General features: G+C 38.0%; 2 protein-coding genes across 4 annotated transcripts in view; both read left to right on the plus strand.

Annotated features, from left to right (window-relative positions):
• LOC106151735 (signal transducing adapter molecule 2) overlaps positions 1–22,065 on the plus strand; it is a 24,486-nt gene continuing 2,421 nt past the window's right edge. The window contains exons 1-15 of one of the 3 annotated variants that reach the window (XM_087018941.1): positions 1–185; positions 1,396–1,480; positions 2,128–2,203; positions 3,018–3,116; positions 5,060–5,142; positions 5,330–5,393; positions 6,741–6,813; positions 7,030–7,172; positions 8,159–8,244; positions 8,416–8,510; positions 8,824–8,906; positions 9,048–9,138; positions 9,337–9,391; positions 9,552–9,720; positions 10,040–10,212. In XM_087018941.1, the coding sequence (XP_086875067.1) occupies positions 143–185; positions 1,396–1,480; positions 2,128–2,203; positions 3,018–3,116; positions 5,060–5,142; positions 5,330–5,393; positions 6,741–6,813; positions 7,030–7,172; positions 8,159–8,244; positions 8,416–8,510; positions 8,824–8,906; positions 9,048–9,138; positions 9,337–9,391; positions 9,552–9,720; positions 10,040–10,212 (1,418 nt within the window). In that variant the 5' untranslated portion in view covers positions 1–142. Of the gene's footprint in view, positions 186–1,395; positions 1,481–2,127; positions 2,204–3,017; positions 3,117–4,215; positions 4,315–5,056; positions 5,143–5,329; positions 5,394–6,740; positions 6,814–7,029; positions 7,173–8,158; positions 8,245–8,415; positions 8,511–8,823; positions 8,907–9,047; positions 9,139–9,336; positions 9,392–9,551; positions 9,721–10,039; positions 10,213–22,065 lie in introns of all 3 variants that reach the window. The other 2 variants (XM_087018940.1, XM_087018939.1) reach the window with 2 other exon arrangements.
• On the plus strand, positions 16,105–21,226 carry LOC147760134 (uncharacterized). Its single transcript, XM_086994030.1, has one exon. It carries the CDS (start codon positions 16,176–16,178, stop codon positions 19,497–19,499), a length of 3,324 nt encoding a protein of 1,107 aa, XP_086850156.1. The 5' UTR covers positions 16,105–16,175; the 3' UTR covers positions 19,500–21,226.

The raw sequence follows: 22,065 nt of genomic DNA on the forward strand, positions 1-22,065 counted from the left end.
TAGATACTTCCTTGTCTTCGTCTCGTAAATTGTGTTAGGTGTGCCGACAATCCCAACACCCCTTCTTACTTCCGGTCATGCGTAGTAGAACAGTAAAGGGAAGAACGACAACAATTTTTCTGTGAAGCGATCTCTGAAGAAAATGGGATTGTTTGGGAGTTCTTCGCCATTTGATCAGGATGTTGGTGAGTTCGATTTTTAGGTGTTTATCTTTTTGTTGTACCTGAACGACTTCAAACTCTTATCAGTCCGTTAGTATGCAAGAATCCTAGGTAAATTCATGTCTCTCCAACAAAAATATTCGGCGATATCCTAACTGTGACTCATCGTCATACGAAAAACAGTGAATAGGCTAATTTTATTCCAGAAATAGATCTTAGGCCTTCCCCACTTGATCTAAGAACCACACAAGGCTTTTGCGCTTTGGACACTGAGACAGGCGCTTGCGACTTAAAGCTGCAGTCAGTGAAATCGTAGCCCAATCACGCTCAGTTGTCACCTTGATCAGTCGATGATATATAAACCCGCACTTAGAGAGTTTGGTGTACACTGCAGTAACTAAAGAGAGCAAAGTGTTCATACACAGGAAGTCACACCATCAGAGCATAACTGGAATTAAATTGAAGTCTCTGCATTACCACTTTTATATTTTACTTACTGTACCTTTTTTATCTACAGTATGTGCTAATTAGTGAAAAATAAAGGTAGTACTTTGAAATCACACATGCAGGCTTACAAAGGCAGGGTATTGTAATGGATTTTAGGTACTTAAGTAATGATTGTAGCAATATTTATCACTCTCTTTGAAACAAAAAATTTTGTAAAACAGCTTCATTTTTCTCTCATCCCAAGAGCAATGTCAGGCTGCTTGCCACAGGTCATTGGCTGTGTAAAGACCTGGGAACAATTCTTACCCTGGTGTGGTAGTTAAAAGAATGATCTGGTCATAGATGGGGGACAGCTGGTATTTACCTTGTCTCTATTCAGGGTGGGATCCTGTTGTCTGATGTGTACTGCTTCTTTGACTTTCCCCCTGGTCCATTGTTGCTCTCTGGCTAGGGCTGTGGTGGCCTGTTTTTATACAATATTCACCTATGTCTATGTGGTAGTCTAGGTTGCAGTGTTCCTGTAATCACTGTCTCAGTGTCTGCTAAGTTTCTGCTGTGTATTTGTATGTTGGACCAGAGTCACATCATATGGTAGATGGGGCCACATACTTAGTCTTTGGTTGGCTTAGTTTTGGAGTGCAACAAGGCTGAGAGCAGGGTGTTGGTTGATTTATGGAACATATGGATGCCATGTGACCTGTTGGTCCTCCATAATTTCTCAGACATACCTATTGACAAAATAGAACTTTGTGATATGAAGAAGTTGAACTGTTTGTTTGTGTTCCAGAGAAGGCCACCAGTGAAATGAACACCACTGAAGACTGGGCTCTCATTATGGAGATTTGTGACAGAGTTGGCCGGGAACAGAATGGGTAAGAATAAAGGTTATAGTGTGTGTGTCAATGTGTGTGTGGGTGGGTGGTGATGGGGGACAGATTTAGACACAAGTTGTTGTTTAGTAGGGAGGAGAAATAGTCAAAAGTTAGAGTGCATGTGTGGAGGAGGAGAAGAAGGAGAGAGAGAATTAGATACAAGTTAGATTGTGTCAGTGTTGGAGGAGGGCTTGTGTGGGGGAGAGGAGACCATCAGGGAATTGGCAGCATCACTTTTTAAGTGGGGTTCGCCATATTTATTTGGCAGATCAGTTAGTCTGTGGATCATGTGTTTTGAGTGTACTCTGTGAGGGTAGCCTGAATTAAAGGTACATACGAAGCGAGCATCGGTGGAGCGTGGATTCCCAGTAACACATGTAAACCACTTCTACTAGATTCTTATATAACTCAAATAAATTCGATCAGTTAGCCTGTGGATCATGTGTTTTGAATGCGTGATGTGTGAGGGTGGTTGGGGGTAAGAATTATATACAAGCTAATATCAAGGGGTACTTTAGGGTGGGGTCTGTGAATGCAGATGTCATTCTTGTATTAATTTAAAAGTGTAAATAAAATACTCAACTCAAAAATTGCTGTAATAAGATATTAGTATAGATGTGTATCAGCATTATGGTTATTTTTTCCAGACCCAAAGATTGTCTTAGAAGTATAATGAAGAGGATTAAACACCAGATTCCACAAGTCTCAATGCAAGCTATCACTGTAAGTGGCTGCAATGCGAGACTCTCGCTCTTTTCAAACTGTGTCAAGATGGCTGACAACCCAGGTTGAACAGGGGACAATTAATATGATTATTTTTGCAAAATTGATTGAGGCCATTTATCTTTAGCTCCTAATTTTGTGGCTCAAACCTTTTTAGTGGTCTGCATCAAGATCCTGGCTAAACCCCTGTCAATGTCTTAGAGACCATTCCCACAGATATTTAGATCGATCTATTCCCCTGGGGAGTATCACTAGATATTGTTGTCAGCTTAACTGGCTCTAATGTCTGTTCCGCCTACTAAAAGCTATAAGGGGGTAATTAACTTTCATGCGTGCTTGGCTCCCAGAAGCTGACAGCAATTTAGCGTGAACCCCCAGGAAGTTAGGTCTGAACCCCCAGGGAGTTAGGTCCATCCAGATGACTCGTTCTAAATATATTTGGGAACCTAGACTTTGACCTCTTGAACTGAATATGTTGAAAGTAATTTTACCCAAAACTTTTGTCAATTTAGTTTCTTTATGTTAACATGTATTTTTTTGTTACTCACTTACCTAGAAACATTTTAGGCATAATTTTTATAAAATATCATAAATATTACTGACACATTGAAAATCTTTTCTTTTCTTTTCAGTTTTACAGTAAGTTTGATATATTTTGACAAGAGATTCAGAGAATATAAATTGTTTCTGTTTTGATTAATTGCTGGTCTTTTTGAATTGATAGTAACATTTCATTGTGTGAAGCATATGTTCATCCAGAAGAAAAAACAAATTAATATGTAGTTGTCTGACTTTGCTTCTTTCTTATTCTCAGCTCTTAGATTCTTGTGTCAGCAACTGTGGACATACGTTTCACCTGGAGGTGGCCTCTCGTGATTTCAGCTCAGAGGTCAAGGCTGTCCTCAGTGGCAAGGTACAGTGATCTGTGGGGTAAACTTCCTGTCTACACTTGGGCCATTTGTATCAGTGTTTCCACATGACAGCACTGCTTGTTTTAACATTTCAGATATGCTGGCAGCTTTGGTGGAGTGTGCAATGTTTCATTTCAGAAGCCATGTGTAAGATGGGTTGGCAACAAAATTGTTTCAGTTCTTATTCTGGGAGTAAACCTGGATTGCAACCTGCCCCCCCCCCCCCCCCCCCCCCACCTACCAAGTGCAACTCTCCCCCCCCCCCCATTGTGTTGACCACTGACCCTCAGTAGATGCAGGGTTGCAATCCTGTGTTGACTACCTGGTGTCAGGGCTAAACATGGTTGTTGTCTAATCTCCACTGTACCCACAGTGACAGTGCCACACTGGCTGCTAGCTGGTTATCCTGGAAATTAAGAAACATGTATATATACAGTAAACTATTTCCTAAGATCCAGCTGCCATCTAGGGTACTGCCAGTGTGTGTTTACCAGAACTGTCATGTCTGCATGTTGATATTGCCACTGTAATATTGCCACTGTCACATGGTCAACTCAAAGGTTCTTCTTCTTCATCATAACTGGACATAGCTGGACACTACCACGTCTCTGGACAGGAAAGGCTGCATATAGCAACACAGTTCACTGTGGAAATATGTTTGAAACTGGTCAAATATATTGTGTGATATAGTCCACCACCTCTATCAAATTTTGGGTTTTGATTCTCCGTGCTGATTTCTGGGAGGTGAAGCAATGTGTATTGAAAAAGGGAACACATGAAATTTTAACATAAAGGTCATAAAAGTGCAGGCCTCTAAAACTTTGATTTATTTTCAATCATAACATCTGAAGTAATAACAAGTATTAAAAACCACAGCAGAGAAGCCCCTTCTAATTAATAACAATGTGTTCTAGTGTAAAGTGTCTTACACAACAAAGCCGTCTGTATGACCTTGTTTTGTAATGAGGCACAAAAGTTTGTATCCTGTGTTATGTCCAGTTATGGTGCTTCATATGATGGGATGGATCTGTAGTGGCCATGATGACTCGGGTATTTTTTACTGTTGCTTGAACTCACTGGTCACGTTGCATGTTACTTTAGCTCCTGGACGCGTGTGTCAGCAACTGTGGGAAGGTATTTCACCAGCAAGTCGCCAGCAAGGACTTCACTGACGATATCAAACCTTGTATAATGGGAAAGGTTAGAATACAAGCTTACTTACTTTACTGACATCTACTGGCAGGAGAGGAAGTTAACTGGCTTAAACAATATTATACATGGTTGTACTCACAAACAGAGAGAGAGGGGGGTATTTTTCTGAAAAGAATTGTATCACTTGTAAAAAAGTTTTGATAAAAGAGTTTCTAAGTGAAGAAATGATCTTTGTGAATATTATGTTTACAAGACCCGTGTCCATAGTTAGAATTTGTCTGCATGGCTGTAAATGTACTGTTAAATGTTATCTGAGGCAAACACCACTCCCCAATGTTAATAGGATCAGTAGTCTACTGGGTGTAAATGTAGTATTAAATGTTATCAGCAACCAGTATGCTGTTAGAAGTTCTGGATTTGAACATCTGAGACAGCTGTGAAGCTCACAAATCTACGATAACAACTAATTTCTCTCTTTAGTTTTGGTAACGACACTGGGTTTCATTTTACACAAAACTTTGCTTAGCTAAACAGTACTTAGCAGTCTTTAAAATATTATGTAATGGTTTGTAAGGATTAACTCACTTTAATTTAACTTAACAAAACTGTATAAGAGGGTGAAAACTAGTGGCTGAATTTTGAGATCAGAAAAAAGAGGTGAGTGGTCTTACAGGATCTCTGTGAAATGCCACTTAGTCATAAAAGACATCTGATCTTAAATTCTGTTATTGAGAATGTTGTCAGTACTTGCATTGATGTTCTATCTCTGATGATTAGTTTGTCTTTTCAGCAGGCACACCCTAAGGTGGCAGAGAAGCTGAAGGAAATGATTAAAAAGTGGGCAAAAGGAGATTTTAAAAGTGACCCGTCATTAAGGTAGGGATAACACCACTGGTAGACATATCAACTTATTGTCTTACTGTTGTATACAGCATGTAATTGAAATAATACTAGGAGATCAGATACTGAAGATTTGTTATGAGAGCCTACTGTAGACAGATAATTATTACTCCTTTATTCACAAATGAATGTTGACTGACCAAAGTGTGTTTTCTCTTTACAGTTTGATCCCTCAGCTGTACCGCAGTCTGAAGGCAGAGGGCCACAGTTTTACCTCCTCAGATACAGTAAGTCTTCCTTTGCTTGGGATGGAGGTAGGGGGGGTTGTACCACAGTCTGAAGGCAGAGGGCCATAGTTTTACCTCCTCAGATACAGTAAGTCTTCCTTTACTTGGGATGGAGGGAGGGGGTTGTACCACATTCTGAAGGCAGAGGGCCATAGTTTTACCTCCTCAGATACAGTAAGTCTTCCTTTACTTGGGATGGAGGGAGGGGGGTTGTACCACAGTCTGAAGGCAGAGGGCCACAGTTTTACCTCCTCAGATACAGTAAGTCTTCCTTTGCTTGGGATGGAGGGAGGGGGGTTGTACCACAGTCTGAAGGCAGAGGGCCATAGTTTTACCTCCTCAGATACAGTAAGTCTTCCTTTGCTTGGGATGGAGGGAGGGGGTTGTACCACAGTCTGAAGGCAGAGGGCCATAGTTTTACCTCCTCAGATACAGTAAGTCTTCCTTTGCTTAGGATGGAGGTAGGGGGGTTGTACCACATTCTGAAGGCAGAGGGCCATAGTTTTACCTCCTCAGATACAGTAAGTCTTCCTTTACTTGGGATGGAGGGAGGGGGGTTGTACCACAGTCTGAAGGCAGAGGGCCATAGTTTTACCTCCTCAGATACAGTAAGTCTTCCTTTGCTTAGGATGGAGGTAGGGGGGTTGTACCACATTCTGAAGGCAGAGGGCCATAGTTTTACCTCCTCAGATACAGTAAGTCTTCCTTTACTTGGGATGGAGGGAGGGGGGTTGTACCACAGTCTGAAGGCAGAGGGCCATAGTTTTACCTCCTCAGATACAGTAAGTCTTCCTTTGCTTGGGATGGAGGGAGGGGGTTGTACCACAGTCTGAAGGCAGAGGGCCATAGTTTTACCTCCTCAGATACAGTAAGTCTTCCTTTGCTTGGGATGGAGGGAGGGGGTTGTACCACAGTCTGAAGGCAGAGGGCCATAGTTTTACCTCCTCAGATACAGTAAGTCTTCCTTTGCTTAGGATGGAGGTAGGGGGGTTGTACCACATTCTGAAGGCAGAGGGCCATAGTTTTACCTCCTCAGATACAGTAAGTCTTCCTTTGCTTAGGATGGAGGTAGGGGGGTTGTACCACATTCTGAAGGCAGAGGGCCATAGTTTTACCTCCTCAGATACAGTAAGTCTTCCTTTACTTGGGATGGAGGGAGGGGGTTGTACCACAGTCTGAAGGCAGAGGGCCATAGTTTTACCTCCTCAGATACAGTAAGTCTTCCTTTACTTGGGATGGAGGGAGGGGGGTTGTGCCACAGTCTGAAGGCAGAGGGACATGTTTGCAGTAGTAAGACAGTAGTGGACTGTTGTGGTTTAATTATTGGTTATTTCCTCTTTATTATAGCCTAAGTCATCCAGTAGTACTACCAGTGGCTCGTCCGACATCACAGCGCAGGAAGAAGATGACATTATGAAAGGTAAAGACAAGCATCCATGGCTTGTTACCTTTTAGATACTGGAAAACAACTATTCTTAAATCTGTTGACAACATATATTAGCAGTGTGTGTAGTGTCATTGAGCAGTGCAGCTTTAGTGCACATTTTCCCTTTGTTGTTGCTTTTAAAAACTTGCTCACTTCAGTTAATTTTGATGCTAAGACAACACCATTTTAACACCGTATATGCATTTCCAGCTATAGCGGCATCTTTAGAAGAACAAGAAAAGAAGACAAAATCTAGCAGCTTGTACCCATCAACAGGTGGAGCCACCAGCAGTCTGTATCCCTCAGCGAGGGCACCTTCTCCTATACAGAACAAAAACAGAGAATTACGAAAAGTAAGCATTCTGAGTGTTTCTGTTAAAGTGATGAAGAGAGAGTGAGGTCAAATGTAAGTACCTTGAAGCTGTTTCTTCTTAGTTATATTTTAGTCTAGTATACATGTGCATATAAAATGAGTAGGCACGTCAGATTATTGTCACTAAACCCGACAAATGCTGCCGTATATTTTCAGAAGTATAATTTAAAGTTATACCAAAGGGTTTTGTTTTATAATTCCAAAAAATGGTAATTGAACAGATACTTCATGCTTAATCTCTGAGCTGTAAATATAACCCGTAGATGTTTCTGCCAACTTTTATTTGAATAATTCTGCTATTGCACACAGCAGTAGTCTGTCATACGTTACAAGGTCATTTGGCACTAACTGGAGGGACCAGTAAGTAGGTCAAATGTACTACTGCCAGAAATTTGAAGAGTTTTAGATTTGACTGCTGTGGAATTGTATTTATAGAAAATGGTAGTAACTGTTACAGTAGTTGTATAAGAAAATGGTATTAACTGTTACAGTAGTTGTATAAGAAAATGGTAGTAACTGTTACTGTAGTTGTATAAGAAAATGGTAGTAACTGTTACAGTAGTTGTATAAGAAAATGGTAGTGACTGTTACAGTAGTTGTATAAGAAAATGGTAGTAACTGTTACTGTAGTGATTTAAATGTGTTACAGGGAATTTTCACCTTATTTATGTGTCTTTGAAAGTTTTTTTTTAAACATCCAGTGTCATAATGCTCCCTAGGACTAACACTATCAATTTTGACAATAAGGACATTGTTATTATATAACTGCTCTCATACACATCAATGATGTTATTATTGTCAAGTACAAACACTGTATTTACTGCTGTGATAAAGAAATAACTACTTTGTTTTGTCAGGTACAAGCACTGTATTACTGCTGTGATAAAGAAATAACTACTTTGTTTTGTCAAGTACAAGCACTGTATTACTGCTGTGATAAAGAAATAACTATGTTGTCTTTGCCAGGTACGAGCCCTGTATGACTTTGAAGCAGCAGAAGACAATGAACTGACCTTCAAAACTGGAGAAATTCTCAGCATTCTAGATGACAGGTACCTGCTGTGAACAGTTACATACTAATGTCTTTCCAAAATTGTTACTATTTCTTGTGAGACAGAAGTCCTTTGCTCTTGATTTACAAAATTCATAAGTCATTCAGATGTATGTACTAAGAAGAGAGTTAAAGTAAGAAATGTACTTAGTTCTACTGTTCTCTACTTCAGTGATCCAAACTGGTGGAAGGGGGTCAGCTACAGGGGCGAGGGTCTCTTCCCTGCCAACTTTGTCACCGCGGACTTAACTGTAGAACCAGAGTCCAGTAAGTGGTCTTGTTAACTGTAGAACCAGAGTCCAGTAAGTGGTCTTGTTAACTGTAGAACCAGAGTCCAGTATGTGGTCTTCTAAATGACTGGAATTAAAAAAAAAAGAAAACAAACAAATAAGAGCAAGCTGGGGATTTAAAATCGCCGAGATTGTTACAGCACTAGAGCTGGTCCAGAGAGGATGGTCCAAAGTTGATTATTTAGAGAAAATAATACTTTTCTTAGATGAGATTTTTACAGAGAAATCTTATCCTGTGCATCTTTAATTGCCTTCCAGAAATGACAATTTCCATTTGTGTTTTATTTCAGCAAAAGATAAGAAGGTATCATTTAATGAAGATGTAGAAGTGAAAACGATAGAAGTTGCCCCTGAAACAGTAGTTATTGATGAGGTAATCAATCTCTCTCTCTCTCTCTCTCTTTCTCTCTCTCTCTTGAATAGTTAACCACCGTGATGCAAAAATGCCTGTATTTCATGAAATCCCCATGACTCCTCACAGACTAACCCCATATCATCTTATTGTGTGTTTCAGTCTAAGATGGATGAATGTCTTGACCAGCTCCAGAATGCTGATCCTACAGGCCAGAATAGACCAGACACACAGGAGATGCTGCAACTAGAGGGTAAACTACTGCCACCACACATTGTCTTTGTTCTGGTAGAAACTTAGTCTATGTTCCATTAAATTTATAGTGTGTATTATGTTAGATGCTCAATAAGATTGTGTTATGTCTGTTGTGTTAGATTCTCAGTATACAGTAGTCCATGAAAACAGAAATCATATCACAGTTTACAATAACAATGTGTTTTCTGTGTTTTAGAAGAGTGCAGGCAGATGGGGCCTCTGATAGACCAGGAACTGGAGCAGATAGACAGGTAAGTCACATCCAGCGCAATCTGCTGTCACACCTAACACAATCTGTTGTCACATCCAACACAATCTACTGTCTCCCCAAACACAATCTACTGTCACACCCAACACAATCTCTTCTGTCACACCAAACAAAATCTAGTGGTACACTTGACATTCTTCCAGGAATCACAATATGTTGATGGAGTTGAACCAGAAAGTCTGTGAGGCTCTGCAGATGTATAACACACTGATGAATGAAGGGCCTCGCTATAGCTACAAAGGTGCACCGTCTGGGCCAAGTGTGCAGGGTTATCAAGGTCAAGGTCCCCCAGGAATGCAGCCACCCCCTCAGGTACAACTAAAAGTAAAGTGGGATTGGGGGGGGGGTGTAGTACTGCCCCCCTCAGGTACAACTAAAACTATAAGAACAAAGTTATTTAACAGTGCAAGGGGGGGGGGGAATACTTTTTGGGAACAAATGCTGACATTTGAAGCCTTTTTGAAAAACAGAAAAATGTAGATTGTCATTGCAAAGCATTAATTAAAAGATATGATTTTAGCAAGCCAGGTAAAGCTGACAAATGTACAGACAGTGCAACTAGGGTAGGTAGAATACTTCCCGTTTGGTACACAACTCTTTGTTGTTAAAATTGATAATTTGTCTGTTTCAGATGTTTGATGGACACCCTGGTTATATCCCACCTGGTTCTCTGCCATCTGTAGGTCAAGGTCACCCCCAAGGTCAAGTGCTCCCTCAAGGTGAAGGTCAGTTACCAAGGCACTCCTCTGATCCTAGATTGAACCAGTATTTAGGCAATCAACTTGAACCACAATCTTTTTCCAGGTAAGTGAACTCTCTTAACCTAATCTGCTGTCACGCCCAACACAATCTGCTGTCTCCCCAAACACAATCTACTGTCTCACCCAACACAATCTACTGTCTCCCCAAACACAATCTACTGTCTCACCCAACACAATCTACTGTCTCCCCAAACACAATCAACTGTCACATCCAACACAGCTACATACACACTATATCTTAACATCTCAACAATATTCTTCTTATCATTGGACATGATAAATAAAATATATGACATACACACTATATCTTTACATCTAAACAATATTCTTCTTATCATGGGACATGATAAATAAAATATATGACATACACACTATATCTTTACATCTAAACAATATTCTTCTTATCATGGGACATGATAAATAAAATATATGACATACACACTATATCTTTACATCTAAACAATATTCTTCTTATCATGGGACATGATAAATAAAATATATGACATACACACTATATCTTTACATCTAAACAATATTCTTCTTATCATGGGACATGATAAATAAAATATATGACATACACACTATATCTTTACATCTAAACAATATTCTTCTTATCATGGGACATGATAAATAAAATATATGACATACACACTATATCTTTACATCTAAACAATATTCTTCTTATCATGGGACATGATAAATAAAATATATGACATACACACTATATCTTTACATCTAAACAATATTCTTCTTATCATGGGACATGATGAATAAAATATATGACATACACACTACATCTTTACATCTAAACAATATTCTTCTTATCATGGGACATGATAAATAAAATATATGACATACACACTACATCTTTACATCTAAACAATATTCTTCTTATCATGGGACATGATCAGTAAAATATATGACATACACACTACATCTTTACATCTAAACAATATTCTTCTTATCATTGGACATGATCAGTAAAATATATGACATACACACTATATCTTTACATCTAAACAATATTCTTCTTATCATGGGACATGATAAATAAAATATATGACATACACACTATATCTTTACATCTAAACAATATTCTTCTTATCATGGGACATGATAAATAAAATATATGACATACACACTATATCTTTACATCTAAACAATATTCTTCTTATCATGGGGCATGATATATAAAATATATGACATACACACTATATCTTTACATCTAAACAATATTCTTCTTATCATGGGACATGATAAATAAAATATATGACATACACACTATATCTTTACATCTAAACAATATTCTTCTTATCATGGGGCATGATATATAAAATATATGACATACACACTATATCTTTACTTCTTATCATGGGACATGATAAATAAAATATATGACATACACACTATATCTTTACATCTAAACAATATTCTTCTTATCATGGGACATGATAAATAAAATATATGACATACACACTATATCTTTACATCTAAACAATATTCTTCTTATCATGGGACATGATAAATAAAATATATGACATACACACTATATCTTTACATCTAAACAATATTCTTCTTATCATGGGACATGATAAATAAAATATATGACATACACACTATATCTTTACATCTAAACAATATTCTTCTTATCATTGGACATGATAAATAAAATATATGACATACACACTATATCTTTACATCTAAACAATATTCTTCTTATCATGGGACATGATAAATAAAATATATGACATACACACTATATCTTTACATCTAAACAATATTCTTCTTATCATTGGACATGATAAATAAAATATATGACATACACACTATATCTTTACATCTCAACAATATTCTTCTTATCATGGGACATGATAAATAAAATATATGACATACACACTATATCTTTACTTCTTATCATGGGACATGATAAATAAAATATATGACATACACACTATATCTTTACATCTAAACAATATTCTTCTTATCATGGGGCATGATAAATAAAATATATGACATACACACTATATCTTTACATCTAAACAATATTCTTCTTATCATGGGACATGATAAATAAAATATATGACATACACACTATATCTTTACATCTAAACAATATTCTTCTTATCATGGGACATGATAAATAAAATATATGACATACACACTATATCTTTACTTCTTATCATTGGACATGATAAATAAAATATATGACATACACACTATATCTTTACTTCTTATCATTGGACATGATAAATAAAATATATGACATACACACTATATCTTTACTTCTTATCATGGGACATGATAAATAAAATATATGACATGCACACTATATCTTTACTTCTTATCATGGGACATGATAAATAAAATATATGACATACACACTATATCTTTACATCTAAACAATATTCTTCTTATCATTGGACATGATAAATAAAATATATGACATACACACTATATCTTTACTTCTTATCATGGGACATGATAAATAAAATATATGACATACACACTATATCTTTACATCTAAACAATATTCTTCTTATCATGGGACATGATAAATAAAATATATGACATACACACTATATCTTTACATCTAAACAATATTCTTCTTATCATGGGACATGATAAATAAAATATATGACATACACACTATATCTTTACATCTCAACAATATTCTTCTTATCATTGGACATGATAAATAAAATATATGACATACACACTATATCTTTACATCTAAACAATATTCTTCTTATCATTGGACATGATAAATAAAATATATGACATACACACTATATCTTTACATCTAAACAATATTCTTCTTATCATGGGACATGATAAATAAAATATATGACATACACACTATATCTTTACTTCTTATCATTGGACATGATAAATAAAATATATGACATACACACTATATCTTTACATCTAAACAATATTCTTCTTATCATTGGACATGATAAATAAAATATATGACATACACACTATATCTTTACATCTAAACAATATTCTTCTTATCATGGGACATGATAAATAAAATATATGACATACACACTATATCTTTACTTCTTATCATTGGACATGATAAATAAAATATATGACATACACACTATATCTTTACATCTAAACAATATTCTTCTTATCATTGGACATGATAAATAAAATATATGACATACACACTATATCTTTACATCTAAACAATATTCTTCTTATCATGGGACATGATAAATAAAATATATGACATACACACTATATCTTTACTTCTTATCATTGGACATGATAAATAAAATATATGACATACACACTATATCTTTACATCTAAACAATATTCTTCTTATCATTGGACATGATAAATAAAATATATGACATACACACTATATCTTTACATCTAAACAATATTCTTCTTATCATGGGACATGATAAATAAAATATATGACATACACACTATATCTTTACATCTAAACAATATTCTTCTTATCATGGGACATGATAAATAAAATATATGACATACACACTATATCTTTACATCTAAACAATATTCTTCTTATCATTGGACATGATAAATAAAATATATGACATACACACTATATCTTTACATCTAAACAATATTCTTCTTATCATGGGACATGATAAATAAAATATATGACATACACACTATATCTTTACATCTAAACAATATTCTTCTTATCATGGGACATGATAAATAAAATATATGACATACACACTATATCTTTACATCTAAACAATATTCTTCTTATCATTGGACATGATAAATAAAATATATGACATACACACTATATCTTTACATCTAAACAATATTCTTCTTATCATCGGACATGATAAATAAAATATATGACATACACACTATATCTTTACTTCTTATCATGGGACATGATAAATAAAATATATGACATACACACTATATCTTTACATCTAAACAATATTCTTCTTATCATGGGACATGATAAATAAAATATATGACATACACACTATATCTTTACATCTAAACAATATTCTTCTTATCATGGGACATGATAAATAAAATATATGACATACACACTATATCTTTACTTCTAAACAATATTCTTCTTATCATGGGACATGATAAATAAAATATATGACATACACACTATATCTTTACATCTAAACAATATTCTTCTTATCATGGGACATGATAAATAAAATATATGACATACACACTATATCTTTACATCTAAACAATATTCTTCTTATCATGGGACATGATAAATAAAATATATGACATACACACTATATCTTTACATCTAAACAATATTCTTCTTATCATGGGACATGATAAATAAAATATATGACATACACACTATAACTGCAACACGTGGAGCAGTGACAATTACGAGTATTCAGTGAGATGTGTTCGTGTCACATGACACTTGGGTATATAGTTGAGGTCCCGCCCTTACATTTTCAGTTTCAGCAACACGGGTCTCCGGGATCATATAGTTTTATGTTTTTATAAGTTTCATTAGTTTTAGTTCAAATCAACTCAATTCAGTTTTTGTTCACATTTATTTATGCAGTAAAGACATTATATACTACAAGAAAGTTTTCCGAGTTGTTTACGGTACGGTCACGGCAACAATAAAACTATTCCCGGGGAATATGGAAGGAGACACGGAAAAATCTGTCATCTCTTCGCTGAAGACACGGTCTAGAGCGTCTACTTCATCCTATGCAAAAGCCAAGGCCAAGGCGAAAGCTTTAGAGGTAAATTTGGAATATGTGAAGAAACAAACTGAAATTAAACGCCAAAGAGCTTTGCTGGACGCTGAATTTGAATTAATTTCGGCTCAGAAGGATGCAGCAGCCGCTGCGGCAGAAGCCGCCGCCCTTGACACGGATTCAGATAGGTCTAACTCTGATCTAGAATCACTTTTTAGACTGCCTATGGACAAAACAAAGACTGAAAAATACGTAGAAACTGTTCAAGGTCAAGTTAACGCAGACAACCACGATTCTGCTGATATAAAGGACCCCCACGGTGTGACTGACGGAATGGACCCCCACAGTGTGACTGACGGCAAGGTTCCCCATGGTGCAGCTGACGGAATGGACCCCCACGGTGTGACTCACGGCAAGGATCCTCACGGTGTAGCTGTCACGGCGGATTCCCATGGTGCGAAAGGTGAAATGCTCCATACGGATACCTATGGTGTGTCAGACTTTGTTCCTCGCCAGTCGCGACAAGACGTGACCAGTGACTTTCCAGCCTATCTTCGCGGTACACCCGGCTACTTTTCTCGCGGACCAGAGGTACCAAATGCATTCCTTCCAAATGATCCTCACGGAACGCCCGTCTTCTATCCTCGCCAACAAGATGTGCCCTATCTTGTGCAGTGCATCCCGCCTTTACCGCAGCCAGAGATTCCAGTGTTTAAGGGTGATGTATTGACTTATAGTGCATTCATGATTTCTTTTGAAACTAGAATAGAATCTAGAGTTGCATCAAACACTGATAGATTGTACTACCTTTATCAATACACAGATGGTGAACCGAAAGAATTGATAAGTGGTTGTCTCTATATGCCAGATGGGTACAAAAGGGCACGTGAATTGTTGCATAAAGAGTATGGTAACGAATACAAAATTTCAATGGCATACTTGAATAAATTGTTAGCATGGCCCGCTGTTAGAGCGGAGGATAGTGTTGGTCTCAAGGGGCTTTCAGTGTATTTAGTTAAGTGTCATTCAGCAATGCTTCATTTGCATAATTTACAAGTTCTCAATCATGCCCCACACATGCAAGTTATTGTTAAAAAGCTTCCCATGTACTCCCAGAACCGTTGGAGGGGTATTGTTGCAAAGGTTGTCAGAGATGAAAAAAGGTCTGTAGTGTTTTCAGATTTGGTCACCTTTATTGAACATGAATCAGAGGCAGTCAACGACCCGGTATTCGGGGAGGCACTTAAATCCGAAGGTCCCAGTGTGCAGACTACTCGCTTTCCACAGACAAAGACAGCACGCACGTCACCTATGAAGAGAACTCACACATCACATCCCCCAACGCCAAGGACCAGTGCACATCCACCAGGTTCAAGTTTCGCTGTGATCACTGATCAGGTATGTCCCCATTGTCAACAAACCCACAAGCTGAATGAATGTAGTGCTTTCTTAGAAATGCCCTTATCCGAGAGAAAACAACTTTTATTCAGCAAACGTCTTTGCATGGCATGTTTGGAGCCTAATCACATTGCTAAAGGGTGCTTGAATAAACTTACCTGTTCAAAATGTCACAAAAAACACCCTACATCGTTACATGACCCTGATTTTCAACGCCAGAATGCAGTTACTAAGGTCAATGTGGTCAATACTGCTGTCAATACTTCAAACAGTACTTCTGTCAGTCAGTCAACCATGATAGTGCCAGTTTGGATCTCGCATGAAAGTAACCTAGAAAGAGAGCAGCTCATTTACGCTATGCTTGACACTCAGTCAGATATTTCTTTTGTTCTGAGAAACACTTCTGATTCCCTACAGTTACAAGGCACACCTGTTAAACTGTCATTGTCAACCATGTCTGCGTGTAATCAGATTTTGGACAGTAGCAAGATCTCCGGTTTATCCGTGCGTGCATATGACGGTTCCGAGAGAATTACCTTACCACCCTGTTACACGAGAGACGTGATACCAGCCAATCGCGATCATATTCCATCCCCCGGCATCGCCCACCAGTGGCCCCATCTGCAACCGATTGCTGATAAATTGATTCCTCGAGGCGACTTTGAAGTAGGCTTACTCATCGGGTACAACTGCCCATCCGCTTTATTCCCGCGAGAGGTCATACCCCCTATGAATGACGGCCCTTACGCTCTTCGTACTAGCCTCGGTTGGAGTATAGTGGGAACGGGACTCGTTAACTACGATGGTGACCCAGGTTTCATAAGTCATCGTGTGATGATCCATGAAGTGTCCCCAGAAGTCAAGTCGTCATACCAAATGAACGAGAAAGTGATCTTCTGCAAACCGAATCGTATCAAGGAAATATTTGTACCAAAGCACGTTGCGCAAATGCTAGAACTCGATTTTAACGATCAACGGCTTGATACTGTCGCGCCTTCTCGTGAAGATTGCCGGTTTATAGACATACTCGAGAGAGGCATCCACGTCACGAACGACGGACATTACGAAATGCCGTTGCCGTTTAGAAAGGAAAATCCTGTTCTACCCAATGACCGAGAATTAGCTGTGAAACGCTTGTCGTCTTTGCAATCGCGTTTTACAAAGGACCCAAACTACGCTCGCGAATACGCGAAATTCATGCAGTCGCTGATAGACAACGGACACGCTGAAAGAGTCACGAGTGACGTCAGTAAATGTGCATGGTATATTCCCCACCATGGAGTGTACAATAAACAAAAACTGCGTGTTGTATTCGATTGTAGTGCACGATACAAGGACACGTCGTTGAACGAACATCTACTGAAGGGACCTGACATGACCAACTCTCTTATTGGTGTTCTGCTGAGATTTCGCCATGAAATGGTCGCGTTCACGTGTGACATTGAGAAAATGTTTTATCAATTTCGTGTCAACGAAGAGCACCGAGACTATTTGAGATTTCTGTGGTTTAAAGACAATGACTTTGAATCAGAACCTGTTGACTACCGCATGTGTGTTCATTTATTTGGAGCAACCTCTTCTCCCGGCTGCTCATCATTTGCTTTAAAAAAGATGGCCAGTTTACACGAACATGAATGCGGCTCCGATGTGAAACACTTTATTCACAGAAATTTTTATGTGGACGATGGATTGAAGTCGACTGCTACTGCATCAGATGCCATAGAACTTCTGCGCCGATCCAGACAGCTTTGTGAGAAGCGAGGCATTCGTCTTCACAAGGTCATCTCGAACTCTAATGCAGTCATCCAATCAGTTCTACTTGGTGATCGAGCCCACGACTGTGATGTCATTGACATGAATGCAGACAAGTACTTACCTGAGAGAGCCCTTGGTGTTCAATGGTGTGTAGAAGTTGACCAGCTTCAATTCAGAATACTACTCAAAGATAGGCCATTAACTAGACGTGGCGTATTGTCTACGATCAGCTCGATCTTTGACCCGCTTGGATTTGTTGCTCCAGTTGTCATGATCGGCAAGCGCATTCTACAGGAACTGTGTGCTGAGAATTTAGACTGGGACGACCCCATACCCGACAACCTTCGATCACGGTGGGAGCAATGGAGGCTTGGTCTTCGCTCATTGGAATCTATCAGTTTGAAACGCTGTTACAAGCCGCCTGAGTTTGGTTCAGTGTCAATTGCTGAAATGCACCATTTCTGTGACGCCAGCGCAGGAGGCTACGGAGAGTGTTCGTATGTAAGGCTCATGAACGAAAGAGGACAAATACACTGTTGTTTACTCATGGGTAAAAGTAGGGTAGCACCGCTTAAGGCCGTTTCCATTCCGAGACTTGAGCTGACAGCAGCCACCGTATCTGTGAAAGTAGCGTCTCTCCTACGCTCCGAGCTGGAATTTGAGAAACTGACTGAATACTTTTGGACAGATAGTCGGATAGTACTCGGGTACATCAATAACGAGGCACGACGATTCCACACTTACGTAGCCAACAGAGTACAAGTGATTAGGGACTTCACCGAGCCAAACCAGTGGTCGTACGTTTCATCAGAGACCAACCCGGCTGATGTTGCCTCGCGAGGTTTATCTGCCATCGATCTGGCTAATCATGAGCATTGGTTTCACGGACCTTCCTTTTTATGGGAAACAACGATCGCTTCTACGGAACAAAATGATTTTTCTCTTCTCCAAGACGACCCAGAAGTGAGGCAAGCAGTATCAGCGTTGTCTACGTCATCCCACGTGTCAATTCTGGATCGACTTGAACGTTTCTCTGATTGGTACAAGGCGCAACGGGCCATCGCCGTCTGCCTACGCTATCGCCGAATTTTGCGTCGAGAGGGTCAGAAGGCACACTCGCCAATCACTGTTGACGATATAAAAGGAGCGCGAAATGAAATTTTCAAACACGTGCAGGCCGAGGCATTCCCGAATGGAGATAAGGAACTGTCTCTGAGAAAGCTCAACCCTTTCTTTGATAAGGAAGGACTTCTGAGGGTTGGAGGACGAATTCGCTTGTCACCCTATGCTGCTTACGACATTCGTCATCCTATTATATTACCCAAATCTCATCATATTACATCGCTATGTTTACAGCACGCGCACCGATCATGCGGTCATCAAGGCAGAGGAATGACAGTTAACTACCTCAGGTCAACTGGCATATGGATCATTTCAGCTAGCTCAGCCGCGTCGAAACTGATATCCAACTGCGTTGCATGAAAAAAGACGAGAGGTTCAGTGGGAGAGCAAAGGATGGCAAATTTACCTGCAGATCGCTTGACAGAAAGCCCCCCGTTCACATACGTCGGCGTTGATTGTTTTGGTCCGTTCACCGTGAAGGAAGGAAGAAAGGAGGTCAAACGTTACGGTGTGCTGTTCACATGTCTTGTATCACGGGCTATTCACATTGAGGTGGCAACCGCGCTGACAACGGACTCCTTCATAAACGCATTGCGTCGATTTCAAGCAATACGTGGACCCATCCGATTGCTGCGTTCAGATTGTGGTACAAATTTTATTGGGGCAAACAATGAGCTTAAAAGAGCACTCAGTGAAATGGATCAGCATACTTTGTCAGAATTTTTGAGGGAACGACAATGCGATTACATTCAATTTGAGTTTAATGCACCGTCGTCCAGCCATGCAGGAGGAGTCTGGGAACGTCAAATTCGAACTGTGAGAAATGTTTTGTCTTCTCTGCTTGAGCAGTCACAGTCTCAATTGAACGACGAGTCGTTACGGACATTGATGCATGAAGTGACCGCAATTGTTAATTGCAGACCTCTCACCTCTGACAACCTAAATGACCCATGTTCCCTTGAGCCATTAACCCCCAATCATTTGTTAACCACCAAAACAAATGTTATTCTCCCGCCTCCTGGTGAATTCCAGAAAGCAGACATGTATTGTAGAAAACACTGGAGAAGGGTTCAGTATTTATGCAATCAGTTTTGGTTTAGATGGCGCAGAGAATATTTGCAAACCTTACAAGTGAGACAAAAATGGTTAAGGCCTAGACGCAATTTCTGTGTTGGAGATATTGTTTTGATTAAAGATGAGAATTTACCAAGAAATCTTTGGTCATTAGCAAGAGTTGAAAATGTTTATCCCAGTGATGATGAGCATGTCAGAAAAGTCAAAGTAGCAATGAGTACTCATGCATTAGATTCTGCTGGTCGAAGGTTAGATCCAATTGTGTTTTTAGACAGACCAATTCAGAAGTTGGTACTTTTAGTTCCAAGTACTGATAATAATTAATGATTTATTCAGGGTTTAATCCCCGTCAAAGAGCCAATTGTTAACCTAAATGCATACGTTGCAAATTAAGTATAGCATTTTGCTGGATTAATAAATTAGAGTTTGATGGTATAGTAGTAGGGAATTCAGTTGTTACAAAGCATCATCATCATTTTATATGGATGTCATGCATGAACAAATTAAATTGTAATTGCTATGTCTTAAGGACACACTGTACATACTTAATTGGTTATCTATATTTGATGTTTGTTTTTTTTTGTTAAAGTATGTATCTATATTCATATCATCATTAGAACTTTTCAGATAATAGAACAGTTAACAGTTGTGGCGTCTTCTTTAGAAGATGGTAATGTTGGAGCACACAGTTGAAGGGTAAATGTTTGCTTAAATAATGTAGAAGTTGTAAAGCATTATTAATATTTATTTCTATGGTATCCTAACGGTCAAAGGTCATTAAATGTTATTGTATATCAATGATATCATACGGTATATGATTATTAATTATATTTACGGTTTATCATACTTTATAAACAGTTTATTAATTATATTTACGGTTTATTATAATTTATATACGGTTACAAATATGGTTAAGGGTAAAGATATTTCTGGTATATAAAATCATTAGTGATTTAGTGAATGGATTCCATGGTGTAAGGTAATTAGTGCTTGTCAATTAAATTTGATTTAAAACGCCACTAATATAATGTATGTTTAAGTAATATTAATGTAAAAAAATAGTTATTTTTTGGGGAGCCATATAACTGCAACACGTGGAGCAGTGACAATTACGAGTATTCAGTGAGATGTGTTCGTGTCACATGACACTCGGGTATATAGTTGAGGTCCCGCCCTTACATTTTTAGTTTCAGCAACACGGGTCTCCGGGATCATATAGTTTTATGTTTTTATAAGTTTCATTAGTTTTAGTTCAAATCAACTCAATTCAGTTTATGTTCACATTTATTTATGCAGTAAAGACATTATATACTACAAGAAAGTTTTCCGAGTTGTTTACGGTACGGTCACGGCAACATTAGAACTTGTATATCTTTACATCTAAACAATATTCTTCTTATCATGGGACATGATAAATAAAATATATGACATACACACTATATCTTTACATCTAAACAATATTCTTCTTATCATGGGACATGATAAATAAAATATATGACATACACACTACATCTTTACTTCTTATCATGGGACATGATAAATAAAATATATGACATACACACTATATCTTTACTTCTTATCATGGGACATGATAAATAAAATATATGACATACACACTATATCTTTACATCTTAACAATATTCTTCTTATCATGGGACATGATAAATTAAATATATGACATACACACTATATCTTTACTTCTTATCATGGGGCATGATAAATTAAATATATGACATACACACTATATCTTTACTTCTTATCATGGGACATGATAAATAAAATATATGACATACACACTATATCTTTACTTCTTATCATGGGACATGATAAATAAAATATATGACATACACAC

Source organism: Lingula anatina, chromosome 8 (assembly GCF_051362555.1).
Source record: "Lingula anatina isolate TDL-2025a chromosome 8, LinAna3.0, whole genome shotgun sequence".
Classification (NCBI taxonomy): domain Eukaryota; kingdom Metazoa; phylum Brachiopoda; class Lingulata; order Lingulida; family Lingulidae; genus Lingula; species Lingula anatina.

Coding starts and splice junctions, on each gene's coding strand:
- LOC147760134 (XM_086994030.1), top strand. CDS start 16,176: ATGAAGAGAACTCACACATCACATCCCCCAACGCCAAGGACCAGTGCA.